Consider the following 23,493-nt stretch of genomic DNA (forward strand, 5'->3'; position numbering starts at 1 on the left):
CTTATTTTTTTCCATTAATTGTTACCATTATTTCAGTGTGACTACACAGATCACTAAGCCAATATCAGAATTTACCAAATCTAGTCTCCCCAAATATCAGCAACAATTAAGCAGTGTGTAGAGCCAGCAAAACCATAGTCTTTTATATTGTCTTTTCCTACTCTTTCAGCTTTTGATTTTATATTAAGAAGTAAACATATCCTATATATTTTAAGCCCTCATTCAGTTAAAAAATTAATGAAAGCTTTTTATAAGTGTTTATTACACTTGCAAGCATTGAATCATATAAAATACCAAGTTGATATTTACCTACAAGGCAATGTAGGAAAAATAAAATCCAATCATTAAAATAAGCATCTGGATTTGTTAATTTCTATTCATAAGAGAGGGAGGACATTTTGATTTACACTATACTTAAAGAAATACAGAGGGGGCAAAAAACCTGACCTCCATCAAGAGAGATGTAAAACCAGACCAAACTGTATTTCCACCAAGCAGTTTAGAAGTAATAAAGTATCTAACTACTCAATTGGCACATAGAAAAATCATAGCCACAATACTTCCTGATTAGAAAGAAAACATGCCAGAAGCAGAAAGATTACCACTTGTAAATCATAACTTATGACTTTTTCTTTCTTTCCAGATTTATGGTCTGTGGTTTTCTCAACACTTGAGGTATAACATGGGATTAAAAACAAAGAGAGAGATAGAAACAGAGTTCATATGCATTTCTAGTATTTCTTCTTTTTTGTGATTACATACTAAAAACAAGTTACATGCTGCAACAGAAGGTTTTAAATGACTAGGTGATAATACTGGACTTGAAACCTAGGACTAACACTCTTGGCATAGAGTATCTCTTTCTACTTTACCCTGCTGACAGAAATTTGTTCATATCAAGTATGTCAATAATATGATTGCATCCATACTGTCAAGCCATAAACTATGTCTTTCTCCAATTGCTTTTGGTCACATCTCTCAGGTGTCATTCAAAACAGGTATAACTGACAGCAAATACATGGGCAAATTGGATTGCTTTGTATTTAACTGTGGTCAAAATGCAATGCACATTCTAAACTGACTAGGATGCCAATGCAAAACTGTAAATGCAAGAATTTAATTGCAAAGAAATACTGCACATAAAACTGCAGAGACATGCAGCAAAGTAATCCAAACACAACTTTTAACAAGATTAACTTCATCTAGACATTCTAGATACAGCAAAGTAAGTATGAAAAGGATAATTTTATCAAGCAGACATTCTACCTTAATAAATGCATAATAGAACATAATGCAATTTACCTCCATATACAATACCAAACTGACCAGAACCCAGTACTTCATCAGCAAATATTTGGTACACAGAGCTGATATCCTAATGCATAAAAAAAAAAAAAAAGAAATCACAAATATCAGGAGTCATTAAACTGTTCTAAGGACCACCTTAGAATTAATGTAATTATATTTGGCATTAATCAAACTCTGCAAAAAGTACCATCATTACACTGAATGGAGTGGGAAAACACAACAAACTTTTCCTGAAGAAGATCCTCTGAGCTGCACCAATAGTAGGGACATACATTCATAAAAACAAAGAGCCATGGCAGGTAAGTAGGTTACTTCCTGCATATAACATGGCTTTCTTTACCTACAGTGCTCTGGTGTTGCTTTCTCATCCAGACACTGCTACTACTTTGCTATAACTTTGTAATGATCAGATTAAAAAATATCACTATAATACAATGCACATAACTCACCACATTCTCCTGGACCTGGCAATTTGAAACAGAGATGCTTAGGGACAATTCTTCTGCAATAGAGAAGATAAAGTCAAGTAAGTAAATAAAAAGGGCAGACTTCTTCTAAAGAGATTAGAAAGATGAAAATTAATAAAACCCCTTCACTGACTTCTAACCCAGTATCAGTGAAATGATTTTTAGTGTTGTTTTGCAGAAACTTCATACTGTGGAACTCATTAGATAAATAAGCCTAGAAGTTTTGCTGGGAATGTCTTTTTTTTGTCCTGTTCCTGGTTACAAAAATAGTAGAACAATACAAGTGTGTACACAATAGACAGATGAATAATCAAAAGCAATAGCAATTGTATCATAGTTCATTAAATGAATAACAATTTCTGGTAGCCATAAAGAAAAATACAGGCAAGAGGAGCAGGTAGATCCCTTATAGTTAAATGAATATGGTTTCCTATCTTCTGTGGCACCAAGATATAAATAATTAATGCATAAGAAAAGGAAACAAATCAAAGGAACCAAGTAACAGAATAACTGATAATTTTAAAAGCCATCAAGCCCATAATATTTAAAAAAAAAAATCCTTGTTTCATGGATAAACTACAGGAGTATATCAATCCTTGGAATATAAGGGCACATTCAGGAGGTGTAATTTCCACATAAATATATAAAATAAAAACGTCTTCAGTCTGCAGAGGACACTGACATGAATTTTTCATTACAGGAATAACACTGATGCACAGGCAAGAAGAGTTATACCAAGGAAGTCAGGAAATACCCTTCTCTTGACTTCCAAGGGCAAAGTAAAGCACCTCAGACTAACAGACATCCATCACTTCAAGTCTGTCTCACTGAAGGCATTCCAAACCCAAATGGACCCTGGACCCTGACTTGTCAGTGGGGTTGGACTGTATGATCTCCAGAGGTCCCTCCCAACCCCTCCAACAGGGAATTCCCTCCCTGTTAACTTAAAGAAAAAAAAAATTAATTCCTCTATAAGGTAGACAGTAAACACACTATAGACTTACTGCAACCTTGAAAAGAGCCTTTATCATCCTAAAGAGGATTTAGAGAAGAAAGATGCCTGATTTTTGCCACCTTTGCTTTATCTCAAAAAAGAAATTTATAGAGAGAAGATAGGAACAAATACTAATTCTCAAGAACACCTGGAATTCTGCATCTGAGATATGAACTTTGAGCCTTACATATGCCTAATGATTATTGACTATAGTCAAGTCAGTACTGGAGTAACCACACAGAACACAAAAGAAAACAATAAAGAAGTCAGACAGAAAAATTCCTATGGTCAACAAAAACTGCTGCAAGGTAACTAGAAAATAAAGATGCACTTTTTGGAAGTGTTTACCAGAACACACTGAACCCTTGTCCACAGATGGCTACAGAATACAAAGTAACTCAGAGGTAAAGAGAGTTATTCCTTCCAAATAAATCCATTTTTCTAGTGTCTGAAATGTGCAAGTGTAAGGGCTAAGAAGTACTAAAGAAATAAGTAATGCTTCAATTCAGTTCCTAATCTACAGCAGGTAAACAGCTTACTTTCTCTCTCATTTTAGTTCAGAATCACCTCACAAAGAAACACCTCACCCCAAACACCAGGTATGTGGTTACAAAGGATTCTTTGTCACGGGTCAGACTGGAAGAACATCCTCATTTCTACCTACCTCTGGCCACAATGTGGTATACAATAACTAGATAGTGCCTCGTGGACACTTTGACACTACAAATTCCCTGCTGTCACAAGTATTTCAAGCACTAGAAACATCTCACTCTTCATCTTTTCATTTAAAAGCACATATTTGAGATTTTCTTTTAGCTAAAAATCTAATTATCTTAAAGGCTCCTGAGACACATTTCATGATTCACAAAGACTGAAGAAGAGGGATGAACGGACATTTTGTGACCTTCTGAGAGTTTACAAACCAACCTCAGTTGACTAAAAATATGTAAATGCCACTCCCTGACTCACAACAATTTCTTATACTGCTACAATCCTAAATATATTAAAATACTTCCTCTCAGCACCTACCACTGCAGTTCTATTCCCTACCAATGACAATGAAATGTTATTATTTATATCTGAAAAAATATTTGCTTTGGAAAAATCCAGTGTCTTTGCAAGTCTGTCAGCAAAAGTCTGCCTTAAGTGCCAGAAAACAGAGAGTTTGGTACACAGATACAGATATAGATATACAGATACATGAAACTAAAAATTCTATATCAAAAGTGGCATTTTTTGTATGTATGAGCCCAGGAATGAGGCACCATCTCACAGGTATGTTTCTTCACTGTAATTAAATACCAGTGCCAGTACTGGCATTTCATAGTTTACTATTTTAGACCATTGCTGCATTTGCAGAAAGCACCTTTACCTCAGACTAGCATTTATATGTTCTTAATTGTTGCTGATGCAGAATAGCCAGATATCAAGAGATAGAGAAACTGATCTCAGAATTTCCTGCAGAAGAAAATTTTACTACAAGAAGATTAAAGACTAGCTGGAATTTGAAAATAAACTAAAAATGAAAGCATAAATATCAGTATAGAATGAGAACGAATGCTGTTGCAAGGAACAAGGAGATGTCTTAAAAGAAAAAAAAATATATAAGTTTAGTGGAACCTTGATAATGAATATAACCCCATGCCAGAGGAAAAAAAGGAGTGAAGGTGCATTAAAAGAAGAATAGGCTACTTTTTATAACTACCCACAGCTCGGAAAAAGTTTTTAACATCACTGATGATATTTACATTTCAACACTAACTCCTTTTCTTCTCCTTAGCTACCAACATCTCACAGAATTTAAAATACATATGTATATATATACATATACATATATATATATAGGTGCTAACGTAAAAAAAATCCAAATTTAATTCTTTCCAAGTGTATGGATATAATCGGAATACATTTATTTAGTTAGGTATATTAGAAATATCTAATCTGTGCTCCCTTTCTACATCTTTACATGTTTGTGTTCCTAATGGTCCCACAATAAAACTCTGCATTCTCCAGTCATGTTGTAAATCTGACTCTCTACTGCTTCCTGCTACAACAGGTTAAAGGATTTGCCCACCCTACACAAACCTGAGGGTCACTTTTTAGAGACCCATGGAAAATGATGGACCCAATTCAGCAGATAACCAACAGACAATACTTCACTCTAAAGAAGCACTTTTCCCAAAGGAATCACTACCATCAGCAGCTTCAGCACAGGAAGAACAGTGCTTTGTCTGCCTGCTTACTGTGATCTTTTCCTTGTCCTGCAGCAGTGCAAACGCTGGGCTGAGGAGTGACTGGCATCAAGGCCTGGCGAATGGCTTTCTCCCAGCCCTGAGCTACTTCAAGTCCAACTCCGGAGGCAGCAAGAACTGGACTGTGATGAGTGCTGCCATTGTTCTCGCCAACAAAGTACACCATCGTGTCAGTGATGATCTCAAAACAGTACGGGTTGCTGCCCTGCACCACGTGTGAAAAATCTCGAGGCTGAGTCACCTGGAGAATTTCTGAAAGTGGAATCTCCTGAAGAAAGATATTAAAAAATTAAAAAATGAAAATGCACATAATATTTTAATATACTAACACACATAACTTAAAGCATTGCGAAGAAACCAAATCAACTATACCAAAAAACCAAAGCCGAAACACCAAGCTTCATAAATAAATTCAAACTGCACATGACCATTGCCCACATAGTTTTCTGAATTCCTGTATACAAGCATAGACAAACTTTCAAGCCCACCACAGTTCTTTCTACACAACTACTATTTTCTACTCAAACTACATTTATATTCATCATGAGACACACCCCCACTGCATGGGTAGGTGATGCACAACCAGAAAACGACCATTTTCCCCTTGCAGTTTACACAGCTTAGGCAGAGAAGAGCATGAGGGAAAAAAAATGAAACATTAATGAGAGGATGCAGTTATACACGCTAATCAAAAAGCACTTCTTTGTGCATCAGAATTGTTTGGGGTAAATATTCTCCTTCATACAGATATTAGCAGATATTTTCTGCATACAGATACTATCCTCTAGCTGGTCAGTTTATGACCATGGTACAAGAGTATCACAGAACAGATCTGAAGGAAGAAATGGCTTCAAGTTCACACTAGCTAGAAGAGGACATCCCACATCCATGGAAAGGTGCAGGTGCATGTCACTTGCAAGAGCAGTGAACAAGCAGGTGAACACCAGGCAGGCATTAGGAGGATAAGAGATGGCAGCTGATTGAGATGAAGAGCAAATAAATGTAAAGGCAAAAACTGTGAATTACTCTAATAGCAAAGACAAACAGTCAGATCTAAGCAGTTTAGACAAGGGATGCAAAGGGGCAAGTGAAAAGACTAAAAGCAGTGACATAACGGAGCAAACAAGCAAGGAACATATTTTACCAGCTGTGTTTTGAATGCACAGGGCAATACAAGTATCAGAGAGGTCTGAGAAGAGACTGCATTGGTCAAGATAGGGATGAAAAGGATCTAGGCAAGTTTAGCTGGGTGTACAGAGAAAAGGCTTGATCTTAGAGATGTTATAAAGGAAGAAGCTGCAAGATTTGGACCCCCACCTAAAGGTATAAGACAAGAAAAGGAAAAGTCCTGTTTACACATTCAAATGCATTTTCTGAATATTCCACCACCAAACACAGTCCTACATTGACAATACACTAAGCTCCATTTACATAAACATAATGCTATATGGTACATTTTCCTGTAAATCTAGCTTAAAACTTTCAGTTGTACAATAGCAAGTAATTTAATTTGAGGAACATTGAAATAAAACACATAAGCATGCAAACTTTCAGTCACTACTCAGAGAACACAAAAATCCAAGCCTTCATTCAACTGGTGGTCAAAGAAATTCTGTGGTAATTGTGAGAAAAGCTTAATATGCCAGGTAATTCAGGAGAACAGTACATGCAAAAATGTAAGGAGAGACATACTCAAGGGAATTAAGAGCAGGAGCTGCAAGCAACTTCTCAGAGTTAGTCTTGATCCTTCTCACTTACAGGCTTTGGGCAACAATTAACCTGGTCGCAGTTTTGATTCAAAAAGAGATGGGAAAATGGAGATAATACATAAACTGCTCACAAGTAGATTTCATATCTATAAAGCACTGAATAAATCAAGTGAAACATAATTACTACTCATAATTAATTACCTTGTAATATTTTGTTCCAGATTCATTTTGAAATAGTGTGAGGCATTTGCTGTCCAGTCTCCAGTAATGTCTTTTTCTCTATAAAATGTACAGTACAATTACATAAGGAATAAACCTCTCTTACGGCTTTTGCTTTCTCATTTAAATTTTAAAAATGATTTAAATTACTGTGATAATCATTCAAAATTAATCTGCAGTTTAATCTTAGCTACAGAAATGAAAAAATAAACTTTGGGAATAAAGACTTTGGTTTAATTGAACAAGCAGCTCAAAAATTATTTCCACAAACTAGCAAAAATATCACTTACCTTACAGCAAAAGCAGTGACAACAGGAGTTACCTCATACACAGTTACCTCATACACATACAGAGAAAACAGTTACTAGACAGGTTTTACTCCAGTTGTATGTTCTCACAAAAGCTGAATCATTTAAATTTAGTGACAACTGCAGGAGTCATACTTTCTCCCTTTGTGCCCTCATACCAATATAGCAAAGATTCAAGCACCAAGCAAGCCTAACAAGATTTTAATTGTTTTGTCAATACTGTGGCAAAACAGACGCATTATGAGATTCAAATGAAAAAAATAATTTGTGGGGGGGAAAAAAATCCAAGACAGACTAAATAGCCATTTGCTGGAAGTATCCACCAACAAGAAATCTCCCCCACAAAAAAGTAACATGGATTAACTGCTGTATACAACCATCTTGTAATTTAAGCAGAAGAATACTCATTAAAACAAAGAAGTTTTTAGAAATCTATTATGGCTGTATGAATCTAAGATATTTTGTTTGCACCACACTCATATAGTTAGAAAACCACTTCCATTTCTCTGGGACAAAAATCCAAGACCCTTAACTCTAACTTAAGATGACAAAGTTTGAAATATTATTCTACTATATTTACATTTTATAAACTTTGTTATATTAAAAGCTTTTTTTTTTTTTTTGGCCATATTCAAGCAGAGCTTAAATCACTATAATCAGGGAGAAGCTAAGTCAACCTATAGGAATTAGAAAAAGAAAACTAGACAAAAAATTGATTTAACTGAAAGGAATTTCCAGACAGCACTGGGACAGTGGGTGAATCCAAAAGGGTAAACCCCTCATTTTGACATATATGCTCTTTATTGAATCATAAAACAGGAAAGACTTCGGAGGAGAGGAATTAAGGAAAAGGCTGGTCACTTCCTCAAGGATTCATAATCTGCCCCATACCCTACTCTGAGAAAGGATGGGTCAGAAAAAGAGTAAAGATGATGACAGAAATTTCTCACTTCAAAGACTGAAGCATCTTGTTAACCAGGGAGCACAAGAAGCACACGGATCCCGCTGTTAAAATGAACCTGTCTGGAACTGATATGAAGCCCAGTTGTTTCAGGAATAGGAAACAGCCTGACATGCTGAGAACAGAACGGTCAAGGGAAATAGCCGATGTTGTAATGCCCAACACGGAAGTCTCCTCCCATTAGGAAGCTCTGTGAGATCTTGTTTGGCTGGAGCTACCTTGCTTTGGGTCAGGGTACTCCATTTGACTGGCCTTTTTCACTTGATGTCATCAAGGTAGCAGCCAGACCGACAGATGAAGAAAATCAAGCTAAGCTAAGGTGTTTCATCAGATTTCTGTTCTAGGGGAGGTTAAAAAACAAAGTCCATGGGAAAACATACTGGTTGTACTGAAAGTTTAAATTGGAGCTGAATACCAGGTCTGCCCTGAACAATTCTGCTAGAAATATTCACCTCTGTCTGCCACTTGGCCTTAGTTTTTCCAGAGCCAGATGATGACAATTGTGACTTCTATGTAGTCTTGGCTGTAACCACATATAAAATATGCTAGATATTTATTTTGGATTGTGATAAATACATCTACGTATTAGAAAACTGTACAGCAGTCAGTTTAGCTGACAATCACAAAAAGTCAGAACTTCACAATAACCTGAGCTGCCTATTATCACCCCTCAACTTGATTTCATCAGAACTTAAATAACTTGGTTTCTCTAAATTCTTTAAGTCTCCTTCAGTCAGATGTCATAGAGATAAAGAATGCAGAAGTATTTCTTGACAGTCTCAATTTGACAGTCTCAATACCCCAAAATGTTCTCCATGAGATCTGGGAGCTTCTTAAATTCATCAATGAAAAAACAAGAGGAATTCACTTCCTCCCATCAGACAACACTAAGGAACCCGGTTATTTTGCCTTGTCTTCCTCTTCAATACACAAAACTGAGTAGCTTGCCAACTCAATTAAGAGCTCATTACTGGTAGCACTGGCAACAAACAACACAGTCTTTTTGGAGCATGCTTGCATACCCAAGAACATATAGTATAGCCACAACTCTTAGAGTGAATTGCTAGAGGAATTAAGCATACCTTAATAGCTACATATTAACTATTATCTACACATAACTATTTACATATCTACACTTAACTACTTACAAACACCTAGATCATTAGAATAATGCTGTCAACCATTTCAGTGCACCTAACATTCTTATGATTTCCAGCTTATCACATAGTAGAATAGAAAAAGAGACAAAAGTATTTAGTTCAACTACTAAAGAGAAAGAAGACACAAGCAAATTATTCCAAGTTACCTTCTCAGGAAAGCTGAAATACTATAGATGCAATTAATTTCAGACAATGTAGAGATGCTTTTTCTTCTTAAAGGGGAGAAGGAAATGTACTGTTCAATCATCACATGAAGAATCTTTAATAAATTACAGTTTCTCCCTTGAACCATGGGACCAATCTCCCTTGATATTCTTTATAATGAACTTCACAGCTAAGTTCTTATACAAATTATACTATAAATCAAAGATAAAATACACGAGTTTAAAGAAATAATTTAATTTAGGAAGAAACTAAAGTAACTGACCAGGTTGTCTCTACTAGTATAGTGGACCATCCATCCTTCTTTCACCATTGTACTGCTCTTCCTCTTTGTGTGTTTGATTGATTGCACAACTCGCATGAGAGGAATATTATTGCTTGTTGAAGGACTAAAAAGAAGATACAACAGTTTAATATGTAACAAGTTAAAATACAACAGTTCTGCAATTACACTAGTTTTACACATTTAGTCCATAAGTTTCAGGAATAGACACTATACAGTAGATTTAGTTGATGGATGAATTTGATAAGGTATGTGAGCTCCTACTAGCTCTCCTAGGTCAAGTATTGCAGTACTTAAGGAACAGAGAAGAAACATGCTGAAATGAGAACACCCATCGAAATCATCTTCTCTCAAACAATCTGCTGAGACTACTGGTCTTTTATGCTCTTTTACACCACAGAAATATAATTAAAATAATATAAAACATCAGCATAATTATAATTTCTTCTTGTTTATGTAAGTTGAATATGCTGCTTCATAATATTGCTGTTAATGAAGCTCTCTACCAAAGCAAATTTTCAACTTATGAAAACATAAACATATGAAAACATAAGTTGTGTTAAATCACAACTGCACTAGAAAATTCTATCAACTAAGGTATATTAGCTGTCCTGCAGACAAGGGTTTCCTAACCTATAATATTCTGAGAGAGCCATTAATTAAACATACAGGTTTTAACAGCATTGAAAATGAAGCCAACCACCAAGGTGCCTGCCTAGCACCAGAGCTCTACATGTGGCACTAACAGACACATCTGTAAACACACATCATGAGGAGGTACCTAAACAAAAATGTAAGGACACTTTAACATGGCATGCTGTTACACTACAGAATTGGCTACAGGATGCTCTCATGCCAAAAGCCTGAATTGCTTCAAATTCAATTAGAAATAAATGGAAAAATCCTACTTAGAGGTAGACCTTGCTTCCCACTCAGGAGATCTTTGAGCTATAAATCACTGAAAGTTGAGGGTGTCATTATATGCTCTCCTCACAAATTTGCTATTAAGCTCTGAGCTACAGTGATGTCTAGTTTGACCGAATACAACTGCACTTATCTTATTAAGAATGACTAAGAAAATCAGGATGACACTACTCAGAATAATAGAAAAATAAAAATATCAAATTTGATTTAAGGAACTACGTTAATAGTTATTGGATAAAAGACTTCAGAAAAATCTCTTTCAAGATAAATAAGGCAAACTACTGTGTAACGTGCATAGACTATGATGCCAATATTAAAATATCCCAACTAATGCCTTTTAAATCTACCCATATGCAACAGTAATTAAATTAGGCTCAAGTCACAGAGACCTTAATAACAACACACTAGCCTTGTTAAGCTGTAGGTTTTATCCCGCTTTGATAATCTGGTTGTATTTCTTCAATAACTGTCACAGCATAACACTTTTTTCCAATTAGAAGAGATTATAATCTTTAGTCTATTTGTATTTCAGATTTTCTTGAGACAGGAGAATTTTACAAAGTATGTTCAAGCAAAAAAAAAATATCCCACACAAAGGAAAAATACACTTAAAGCGGTAAAACTGGGGTAATTGGTAACAATTTGCTCACAGTATTGAGCAACTGAGCAAAGAAATCCATCCTATAACTTACCTGATTGTTTTGACAGCTTCCTCATCTTTGTCTGCATCGAGGTCAGATGGATCCATAAAAAAGATTTTGTCCTCTGGAGGAGAGGGCTCCTCAGCATCATCTAGAACTCGACTACCATCACTGTTCATTTCACTGCTATCAACTTCCATTGGCATATCCAAGTCCTGACCTGGGCTAGCAGGTTCTGGAAACAACATAAACATAAATAAACATAAAATTACAATCACAACATACAAAATCTTCACATTTTTGCTATAAGAGGCAGAGTATGCTAATGAACATTATCAATTTCATTTTGCTAAATGCCAAGGCAAGAGAGACCCAACTAAAACATGAACCATACTGAAAGAAAGAGTGAAAAGTTTAAAGTCTGAATCTAAATCTCATTAAGTAATTCTGTTCCACAAGTAATCAGGACAAAGTAACCTTTCAATGGCTAGAGATGACACAGAGAATCATTCCTGTGCAAATGAAATTCTCCATTAACAGAAACCCAACTCCTCTCTCTCTCTGCTCTTGTAGTCCATAGTAAGAAAAGGGAGGCTGTGGAATTGCAGGAAAAGAGAAAAGCAGAACAGATCTTATTCACCTCTAATTTTCTGCAGGCAGAAATTTAGTGTTCTCAAAAGCTGTACAACTGGTACTGTGGAAAACTAAGAATAAGACAAAAATATCTTCACCTGTAGCCTTTTTATGGTTGTTTTTTTTTGTTTGTTGGTTGGTTTGTGGAGGGTTGTTTGTGTGTTTGTTTTTTACCTGGGGTGAGCTCAAGTAAGAGTGGGAGAAAGGAAAAAAAAAATTGTTCCTTACATCTTCAGAACTACATGAAACCATAGTTCCCAAAATACGTAGCCTTTAGCACCTTAGCAACACAAGGGCAGTAAAACCAGGCTGCAGCAACATCGTGTTGCACATTGCTGTTAACAGCCACCAACTTCAAGATCCAGGAAAGAGCCTGGGAGCTGGAGAAGGTTAGCATGAATGGATGGGATATATCACACAATTGCAACAGATCCACTAGCTAACACAGCTGTTGCCCAAGCCTCTGAATCAAATTGTACAGTTTGATGCAATCTGCTCCACTTCAATTTTATTTTTCACTAAAAATGTGTGACAAAGCAACACAACCACAGAATGGCTGAAGTCAGAGGAGATTTTTTAATGTCACCTTGTCCAACAAGCCCCCAGGTTCATTTCTCCAGTCTGCCGAAGTGCCTCTGGATAGCAGCACAAACTCTCTGTCATATCAGTCAATCCTCCCAGTCACCTGCAAACCTGGAGAGGGTGCACTCTGCCCCATCCAGATCATTAATGAATATGCTGAACAGGACTGGAACCTTTGTTTGCCCCTGGGGTACAGCACAAGTTACTTGCTATTGATAACCACTTTCTAGGCCCACCCATTCCATCAGTTTTTAATCCCTGTCTGTTCATCTATCCCATATTTCATCAGCTGGTCTAAAACTTATAAAAGCACTCTAAACACTCTTCCACAAAGTGCTCTGCACACTGCTCTTTCAGTTCCGCAAGGTCTATGCAGAAAGCAGTCCTATTTCATTGGGGTTTCCAAAACTTAGAGTGGAGTTCTTTCTTTTGGTTTTGCTTGGGGTTTTTCTCCTTTCTCTTTTTTCTCAAACACTTCAGGTAACTCTGGCCAGTAAAAATCACGGATATGAAAAAGCTGTAAAAAATGGTACGTGTCTTCAGATATTGACATTTTAAAGTATCCATTTCATGGTGAACAATGAGCAGACTGATCACAACAGGTCTTCACATTTGTACAATGGGGTGGCTTCTAGATTTTTCATTTCCATTGAGCAATCCCCAAGGAAAGGATAGTGAACTTGTCAAGACTGACTAAGTAAAATTAAAGTCACCAGAGTGTAGGTTTTACAGTGAATCTTTTGCATTTTCACTGACCTTAGTGAAAAAACTGGCAAGATAAATAAAAATATTTCAAATATTCAGAGATGAGGGAACTAAGTACTAAGGCATTTTATTCAGCCTCAAAAGATCTCTCACTATTTGAAAGTATATTTCTCATCTTACCTCCATTGAAGATAACCTCTCCAAGACAGTCTCGAGGTACTTTAGGTGCACAGCGTTTGTGACAGTTGAATCTGCAATCTAAAAGAGCAAATAAATAAACCCACGATACCAGAACCTCACTCCCACCCCGACACCAACATTTTTCATTCACATCTTCCAACACAAACTTCAGTTCAGATTCATACATTTGCATGTAAATGAAGACAGCACCAATGAGGTCACCTCCAGGAGGAAATTAACAATCTTGTCCTTATGTCACACGTTGATTTGTCCCACCACTATTTATTATGTCAGTACTTCCCCTTCCAGTACAAAATGGTTTCGTACTTGTGTAGCTTTTTCTGCAGCTACTTTTTCCCTCATGATGTAATTTCTCCCATTCTTTCATTTGTTCCACGTCCTTTTATCCATTGATATATGATTTCACTGTCTCATCTCTTAACATTTTTCCCCACCTGACAACTAAGACTTGCAGTCATCAGAGGCCTCTACGATCACACAACTACATCAGAGCAAATACATTCCACAGTAAACCCCAAAGTCCAGTTCCCCTCTCATTCAGATTACAGATTTGCCTGACTACTCAAGCTCCATTTCTTGATGACATGGAGCAGACAGAATAATGTTATGTCCAGATATGGCCTGATGTGGAGATAGAATCTCACCTGGATGTGAGCCATTTCTGCACCCGAGCTATCAGACACAGCCTCCTGAACAAAGTCCAGTGTACAGCATTACTGGTATTAACAGGAATTTCCTTTATTAGTAGCATCCCTGTGATTTTCAACTCCATCAACACCATGAATTCCAAAATTCCCTACTGCCCCTGCAACTGTTTTCACATTGATAATTTAGCCCCTTTTTGCTATCCAAAGCAAGTTCAATGTTTTTCTTTTAAGCCTGGACAAGAGAAAAAAACTTCATCTCTCCATTTTTAGTAGCAGAGGAGCCAAATTCTGGAGCAGAATACAATACTGCTCAGCTTCCGAGTGCCTAAAAGGATGCATCCTAGGAAACCTATGAACGGTCTTTTTTACAGCCATGACTTCAGTCCATATTATGGACTACAATTACTTCACTGCTTTAAAGGAGGCTGCAAGAAACAGAGACATTTCAAATCCTGTCAGGAAACTACAAGACTGAATCTGTCCTAATAAATTAAACTACATTCAGAAACATTCCTGGATACTGCAATGCAATTCTCTTGTCTAATAAACAGCTACGAACAACTCCTAGCATGCTTCTGGCCCACAGCATTAGCATAATCCCAAACAGTTCCAAGATCCAGCTCATAAACCAGAGCATCCCATGAAATTGCTCCAAACAGGCAGTCTGCATAGAGCCACCCAAGCTGGGATGCTAAGAAAACTCGTTCATGAACACAGGTCATTCTGTCCCAGCTGACATCAGTGTCCGGGAATGTTTCTGGGCACATTCAATTTATTACCACAAATACAGCCTTAGCATCCAAAACATCATCCTCAGAGCCCAAGAAACCTGAATTAAATCAAGATATCCAAGGCTCTTACTGGTAATCAAAAACATAAAACTACTAAAAGACCCCAAGATTTGTGAATGTGCACAAGGAAGTCAGTGGGAAACCTTAACAATCTGGAGGAGAAGGCAGGATGAAAATATTTGAACTGCTTGGTATCAATTCCTGATACATTAAAAATAACTACAGGATCTTACAGCATAGATGGAGGCCTATTACGACACTTACTTCTGTCTTACATATATACATAGCATTTCTCTAGGCTTGTTTTCTGTGCATAAATGCTTACAATATGCATACAAATAATGTTTTTATCCAGTGTTATTCAATTCCCTGAAACCGTGGTAGCCCCATTTGTTCAGCTGGATACAGTCACAGCAATTGTATATGGCCAGCAGCATCTGTATGTTAAAACCACAAGGCATCTTTTTCAGGCTTCATTATTTTTGTATCATGTGTATCCAAGAGACACACTGAATGGAAAAAAATATCAAAACCAGTTCAGGATGCAAACTTCAAACAGACTACAAAGACTGCAAATAACAGAAATGAAAGATAAAACTACTTCCTTACTTACATGAGACAGCAGTATTACTAGTCAAAAAAAGTTAACACAGCTGTAAGCTTACAATTTCTTCTCTCCTCCAATAAAGCAAATTTAAAATGTATAAAGTAACCTCTCTCAAAAAGCTGACCTTCAGTACTCCTGTTTGAAAAATTCACATGAGAGAAATGGAAACTCCTTTTCCAAATTAATGCTTATGATTCATCACTAGACTTCTGTTTCCTGCAACAAAGCTGACAGATCCGCACTAACTAGCAATAAAAAGACAGGAGGAGATCACACTAGTTATGCCCTAGGAACCACACGGAAGAGCCTGAGAACTAAAGCCATGCACATTAACACATGCTACATAAAAACCATGCAAGTTCAGCACAGCACTTTTTTCTTTTAACTCCAAAACCTAATAATCAGTATCCTGTACTAGAATAGTAGAATGAAAACTCAGATTCTTTAGTGGTCAGTCTAGAATTGAATTGATATTGAACATAAGGAAGCATTTCCCATTTTTATTAATTCATAATTATCCTTCTAGAATTACAGTGTTTTCAATCTACACAATTAGATCTTATTTTTCAGAAAAATGTACAATGCACAGCATACTACCATGAAAATGAGGGCTGCTGTGATATTCTGAAAATTAAGAAATTTTCAAAAAATTACACTTCCCTATTTTGCCGTACACAGCCACCTAAGATGCAATCAGTTTTAAATACAAGACCTTTAATGAAATTTACTTCTGAAGCAGAAAATTAAATAGTTACCTTTGCACTGCATTCCTTGGCGAAAAAGGCCCTTAAGCAGCCGTTTGCAATACTGGCAGATGGTGGGACGAGTGTAAGAGTGAACAGCAAAGGTGTGTGGGACCTTCACTCTGCAAAGCACCATCTTATCCATCCAGATGGGGCGGCCACTCCAAGAGGGAATCCTCTTACTAGGTTCTGGGCAGCAACGCTGGAATAAAGAAGGAGTACATAATTGGCACCAGAACAGTTCTACTGCCATGATTGCTTTGAAAAGTCACAGCAGTCAGGTGAAGCAGAAAAAGGCAAAAACTGCACCCATGTTTAAAAAGGACAGAATGGACAGCCCTGGGAATCACTGATGTTTCAGCCTCTCCTCTGTGCCTGGGAAGATCAGAGATCCTACTAGAAGCTGTGTTAAAGCACATGAAGGACAAGGAGGTGATTCGGGACAGCCAGTGGCCTTCCATGATGGAGTGACTCCATCACTGGACAAGAAAAAGGCATAACGTCATTTATCTGGAATTCTGTAAAGCCTTTGACATGATCACCATAACATCCTTCACTCTAAAGTGCAGAGATGGATTCAATGGGCAGACTTTTAGGAAAGTAAGGAATTGGCTGGACGGTCACATCCAGAAGGTAGTGGTCAATGGCTCGGTGTCCTGACGGACATTTGTGACAAGTGGTGTCCCTCAGGGCTGATACTGGGACCAGAGGTATTAAATGTCTTTACCAATGACAGACAGTGGGAGTGAGTGCACCCTCAGCAAGTCTGTGGATGTCACCCAGCTGAGTGGTGCAGCTGGCACACTGGAGGGGGACAATGCCATCCAGGTCTGGACAAGCCTGAGAAGTGGGTCCATGTGAAACTTATGTGGCTCTACAAGGCCAAGGGCTGGCACTGCACCTGGGCTGGGGCACCTCCCCATATCAACACAGGCTGGGGACTGGTGCCAGCCCTGCTGGGAAGGACTTGGGGGGTCCTGGGGGATGAAAAAAAATGTCAGTGGAGCTGTAAGGGAAGTGTTGGCTCCAAAAGTGACCAGACGAGAAAGCAGCCTAGCCAAGAAGCTTTAAAAGGACATTCTGGTATTGTAAAACAAACCATGAAAACACCAGATGGAAAAGCTTTAAAGAAAGCAGGAAGTTACATATGAACCTTTATTTCCACAGAAGATAAAATGCTAGAAATTCACTCATAAAATTTACTTTTTAAGCAACCTGACAAGGTTCAGACAGCATACAGAAGGTAAAATGGAAAACACTGGAGGCAGGCAAACCAAATTCCAATCACCATCTCAAACTATCAGTTTTTAAAAGCAAGGTATAGCATGCTGGATAGCTTACTAAACTAGGCAAAAATATTTAGAAAATTCAGAAATTCTTTTGAAAATTAAACCCCCTCAAAAAATTTCTTTGCAATGAAGTTAAAAGAAAAACTTTAGCAATTAAAACAGAAAAGGCATTGAGTAAAACAAAGAGGTATCAAAAAGGTACTAAACATGCACACAGAAATCATATACCGAAATTCTGTGATAAACGGTTACAATTCTATGTTCACTGAATAAATCTTACAGTACTCAAACATAAAAATAATTTTTTTTTCATTAATCAAGATTAGGCTTTTATAGCTTCTAGCTAAGAAAATTATGTTCTTGAACTAGAATATATGATTTGTATTTTAAACTGCAGTAAGAACAGTTATAGTGTAAAGTAACAGTTGATTAGAAAAGACTAAGGCACAAACAGATGGATCTAATCACTGCCTGTCCTGTGTTACAATCCCAATATAGTTGGGATATACTTGATAATTGATATTTGCTACCTAATTGATAACCTCTCAGCAATCATCATAACAAGGAACTACTATGGATGTCTGTTTTTACTGCAAGACCTTCATCCCCCACACCCTCCTTGACAGGATTTGGCCTTTTTTGGATTAACTCTGTAAAAAGCTTAACAGCAGATCACAAAAAATCTTCCCCACTATTAAAGCTTACAATTTGTATTGCTTTGGCCAAGTAACTAATCTATGCTGATACAATAATTACAGAATGAATCTGTATTACTAAGAGGCAGGATGTTTCCTCATTCTGAAGCCAAAGTTCTCAAGATTGCATATAACCATGAGTGAAAGGCTAATAAAAAATAAAATAGAAAACTTAACAGTTTATTTCCTGTTTCATCTCTCACAGTAATAAGCGATAAATGTCACAGTCTAAGAATCACCATATTTTAAAATTCACTAAAACCAATCATAATGGTTAAGCTGGACTCCCACACACTCATCATGAGCCACTTACAACACTATTTGGTTCTCCAGAGGTTAAAGAATTTAAAACAGAAACCGTTTCTCCTTTCACATTACATACTTCTTCGGAGGCAGAGGATGTGTGTTCAGCCTGTGCTGGTCTTGGAACTGAAAGCCCTGCTCCCGGTAAAGACACGTTAGACAGGCGCCTCTTTCTCACTCCACTGCAGTTGTTTGGAATCTTGAAGGCACATCGCTTATGGTAGTTTAAGCCACAACCTGGAAGAGGAGTTTGCTCATTCAAAAAACCTCCCAACATTCAAAGTAACAAAAACACTACTAATATTTTGATAAAGCACTTTCAAAAAGATGACCCAGGAAAATGGTAAAGGCAGAAATAGATTGTTGTGTCAAATTCTCTTATTTTAGTGTCCTTGATGCAATTCAAAGAAACAGCTTTTCCTCCAGTAAGCCCAGTTCTAGTAACAAGGTCTAAGTCTTGGAAGCAGCTGATCTCCCACCACCAGGAGGCGTTCATCACTCCCTCACTTCGGAGCACAAAAACGAAGAAGGATTCAGTGAGAAGGAAGCATCAGTACCTGACAGCAGGCTGCAGAGTGCTCCACAGCCAGCTGGATGAAAGCCATAAGGAAAGGGATTCCCCTTTGGGAGTCTCTCCAGACTACATGTTCCTTGTGCAAAGAACACAAGGTTGTAAGCTAGCTATTTTTTTCGAAGTGGGAAATAACAACACTTCTTAAGTCATTAGCCCAAGGTCACGCACAGTTTGCACTAATGCCAAGATCAGAACTTGGGTTTTCCAATGCACAAACCCTTCCAGCTATGAAATAGTATATTTATCACTTGCTAACATACCAAAAACAATATGACTTCTTCTTCCTCATCTTATATAGATACACACACACACACAAATACACTAAATATCAGAGACTTACCTTCACATTTTAATCCTTGTCGTACCAAACCCCAAAGCATCTCTCCGCAGTAGTCACAAAAAGTAGGAGCCTTGTAGGAATGCACATAAAGTGCATGAGGACGAATCTGGAAATCTTCAACTGTAGCCAAAGCTTTTAAAAAATTGCAGTAAGTTATAGCTCTTGCCACAGGATCAACAAGGATTTATGGAAAGAACATGTTTTAAAAATGGCTAATGTAAAGAATGTTAACAAGCTATTTAGAAATCACCATTTTACTGTATGCCATTTAAATATGCATTCTGGAGACTGCACAGTTTTCAGCAAACTTTTTTATTGAAGAAAAATATCCATTGAACTCTGTAGGCTAATGGCCCCAACTAATCAACAGTATGAATCACTCTGTTGAAAACCTCACTAAGTTGAAGGTAGGTACAACAAGCTTTGAAACATTTGAAAGACCAACTTAATTTTCAAGCTGTTCTGTAGCCTACAAAAATTTTTTAAAAAAGACAGTTCTACAAGATAGTTTTTTATCTTCTAAAGGACTTTTGCAGTCAAAGTTTATTAAACTAAACTCAGTGTATCAAAACAGAACTGTGGTGAAGTTCGCAGAGAACATTAAATATTATTTTCCTTAAACAAGCATAGATATATTTAAATTATTTTTGTCCTGTTTCTTTGAGGAAAAAAAAATACAAACAGGTAATTTGCATCAACATTACCTTGCCCTGAGGGCTACTATTTTTCATCACTTATGTACTAACATTTCCTATTCAGATTCTTATTTCTAAAGTCCTCCTGAAAGAGATTTACATGTCTTCAAAATGCCTCAGTTTCGGGTGGTCTGTCTGTCTGGAAGGAAACTGTCAGAGACTGCCAAGAGACAGACAACAAATTTTCCAAATATGCTATTCACCAGAAGCAATGAAAAGTTCAAAATAAGATGATCAATTACTGAACATCTTAGACATGCCCTGAAATGTGGCCAAGGACTCAGCCCTTCAGCTATCAAATTCATCCTTTATGGAGCAAGTTGACAAATCTAAGCTCATGACAGTCAAAAGGTCACTCCTCCTAATATGTAGGATCAGTTTGTCACTTTATCCTCAAAGACATAAAAAAACTGCTCAATACTAGTCCAGCTTTTATTTGTAGTTTAACTACAGCTGACTTTTTATTGAATTTGACAAAGTATTGATCAAATGCATACAATGACTATCAGGCTGGGGTTATTTTTTCCTTGTTATTGGTTAATAACCAGCACTCTAAGGACTATATTGTTCAAATAAACCATTTTTAAGAATTACAAAAAACCCGTAGGAGTCTGTTTTTATTGGTATGATTCAGCAACAACATGTATATGAAGTCTTATGACAGCAATAAGCTATCGATAGCAAAAGCTACAGAACAAAAAGACAGATACAAGCAAAAGAAAACCCACAACATTAGAAAGAACAAATTCTGAATCCTACCAGCATTTCCCCTTAAACAAATATAAAAATGAAAAACTGACATTATTATACTTATGAATTCTCATTTGTACAATTCAGATTTATTGATGATAATAATAAACCTGAGGAAGATTAAAACAGAACAATGAAAAAATAACGAAACTGAATACTGAAGCATCAGTGACACTTGATCTTTCTTGGAAATGTCTACCCCAAAGTGTATGAGATTTAAGTGAAAAAGCTCAAGGCAGGCATGAAAATAATGCTCCATGAAGTCCTATTTTCTTTTCATCTACTGAATAAAGAGTTGTTCCACTGTTACAATAATACCTACCAGAGAGCACAACCTCAACAAGATCTCCCTCATGTATCTCTTCTGCTGATGTAATTCGTTGCAAAATATTATCTGAGTTCAGGTCATGGCGGAATAGGAGAATTTTGTCATACATGCCAAAGAAACCACACTCTGGGAACTGCAACAGAAATCAAACCCTAAATTAATACATGCTCTTTTATAATATACATAATATATAATATACATAATAATGCATACATCAATGTTTTTAAGAACAGCTACAGAACTCAGGAGTTGTAAATGTTTCATGATAACAAAATTATTCTATTCATTTTTGAGGAAACATAGCCTTTTCTGAAAATTTCTAGGTTTTTTTTTTTTTCTTTAAACATGAAAAAAAGAAGTGTTAAGGATTTTCTTCCTTTGGGTTTTTAATCTCTCAGACTCGCATAATCAATCTGGCAAGTAAAAGCCAATGCGGGCTTTTAATTTGGATACCATCACCTATAACCCTCATTTCACAGGTATTCTGGTCAGGCAGGTATTTAGCTCGAGACACTCCAGCAGCATTTGCCACAGTTTTCTTCAGGAGCAAGCCAGTTAAGAGGCTCCGTGTCATTGTTTTACAACAGTTTAGACCCACACATGTGAGAAATCCTGAGTAACATGCTCCAGAGGACGCTGCTTACAGCAGGCAAGTTGGACTCTCTGACCTCCAGTGATTACTACAAAATTACCCATTTTCTGTGATTCTGTGAAAAGAAAAACTCAAAACCCCACAAGGACAGAAAAAAAAAATCCATACAGGAAACAGATACACTAAATAGCATGCCACTTTTCCATGACACTGAAAAGAGCTTTCTCATTCTTTATTTTCTCTTCTCTTCAAAATACTGTCAAGCATGAGTAAAACTTAAAATGAAAAGCTTAGAAGTAAATAGTTTATGGGGAAAAAGAGCAGGAACAGACCCTGGAGAGGAAGGAGCAGCACTCAGGCATCTCCTTTGAACTTTTTGGTTTAAACCAGAATTCAAACTTGAGGTGGGAACACACACGCAGAACAAAACAGGAAGAATGTGGGAAAAAATACGGAAAAGCTCATAAAGCTTCTTCTTAAAAAGAAGAGACTTTAAATTAATCAAGTATCAAGTTAGTAATTTACCTGTTACACAGTCAGTAAGTATCTAAACTGCATGAAGCTTGTGGTAGACTAACAATTCTTAACTAAAATTGTCAAAGATTTGTTCTACCAAATCAAAAATATAATGAAGGTATCTTATCCATCATGCCCACTGTTTTCACACTTTCTTCCCATTCAGAGAAAAAATCATGTCCTCTTTACAACAGTTGTATCTGAAATACCAAGTTGGTCTTCTCTGTTTTGCTGTGTACACACTACATAATTACATGACAAAAATAATACTGAAGAAGTCCATGCTCCAGAAAGCATGCTATCTACCTTGGACAGTCACAAAGAGAAGCAACAGAATTTGTACAATTTAAGCCTTGCAAAAGCAAAAGACAGAGCTGACCAATCTATACTGACACATAGATATTTATTCCACAGCAATAAGAACCTGATTTATTGGGCCAATGCCAAAGCAGCCGGCTGCTTCCTCTGTCTGTCAACTCACTCTCACATTTCCTACATAAAATAGCAAATATACAAGAATATTCTGAAAATTACATTTTTCCAATTGCCTAAAGATCATTTGTAATAGGAAAGAAAATAGAAAGCTTAAGAATTAGCTGTGCTGTCCAAATATATGTCTCAGTATCTCTGCAAGTATGCACAGGACTTGACTTCATATTCAGAACATGCAAAGGTACAGCCACCAGTAATTCTTCCAGGGGAACTGACATTTCTTCATATCTGAAACCATGTTACAAACTTATTTTAAGCTCTAACCCAAAAATCCCACTGTGCCTTGATTGACAAGAAAACAAGATACATTTACATTATTAAAATAAGTGTTGTGAGATTTTATTCCTTCATACACTGTTAACTTCTGTTAATTGCATTATATTGCTGAAGAACTTAATTTTAACAAAAGGGATACAAAATCAACATTACAACAGTATATATCTGACTGCAGATACACATGACACTTTTTAATAACACCAATATTAACTTCAGCTGCCAGGAGGGACAACTCATGACTCAGGGAATCATGTGAACTATTGTCTCTCTGTATTAAGTTCACAGAACCACCTACGAAGGACAGATTTTAAGGAAGCCTCTAAGCTATTTCACAGGTTTGAGACTC

The 23,493-nt window shown here is 36.8% G+C and overlaps 1 protein-coding gene across 3 annotated transcripts in view; it reads right to left on the reverse strand.

Moving 5' to 3' along the window:
- PRKD3 (protein kinase D3) overlaps positions 1–23,493 on the reverse strand; it is a 43,248-nt gene that overhangs the window by 8,562 nt on the left and 11,193 nt on the right. For 2 of the 3 annotated variants that reach the window (XM_062490265.1, XM_062490264.1), the window contains exons 3-13: positions 21,266–21,404; positions 19,499–19,630; positions 18,595–18,821; positions 16,310–16,499; positions 13,489–13,566; positions 11,440–11,623; positions 9,806–9,929; positions 6,932–7,009; positions 5,013–5,289; positions 1,758–1,810; positions 1,303–1,375 (exon numbers count right to left, since the gene is read on the reverse strand). In XM_062490265.1, the coding sequence (XP_062346249.1) occupies positions 1,303–1,375; positions 1,758–1,810; positions 5,013–5,289; positions 6,932–7,009; positions 9,806–9,929; positions 11,440–11,623; positions 13,489–13,566; positions 16,310–16,499; positions 18,595–18,821; positions 19,499–19,630; positions 21,266–21,404 (1,555 nt within the window). The remainder of the gene's footprint in view (positions 1–1,302; positions 1,376–1,757; positions 1,811–5,012; positions 5,290–6,931; positions 7,010–9,805; positions 9,930–11,439; positions 11,624–13,488; positions 13,567–16,309; positions 16,500–18,594; positions 18,822–19,498; positions 19,631–21,265; positions 21,405–23,493) is intronic. The other variant, XM_062490266.1, reaches the window with a different exon arrangement.

Source organism: Cinclus cinclus, chromosome 3, assembly GCF_963662255.1.
Source record: "Cinclus cinclus chromosome 3, bCinCin1.1, whole genome shotgun sequence".
Lineage (NCBI taxonomy): Eukaryota > Metazoa > Chordata > Aves > Passeriformes > Cinclidae > Cinclus > Cinclus cinclus.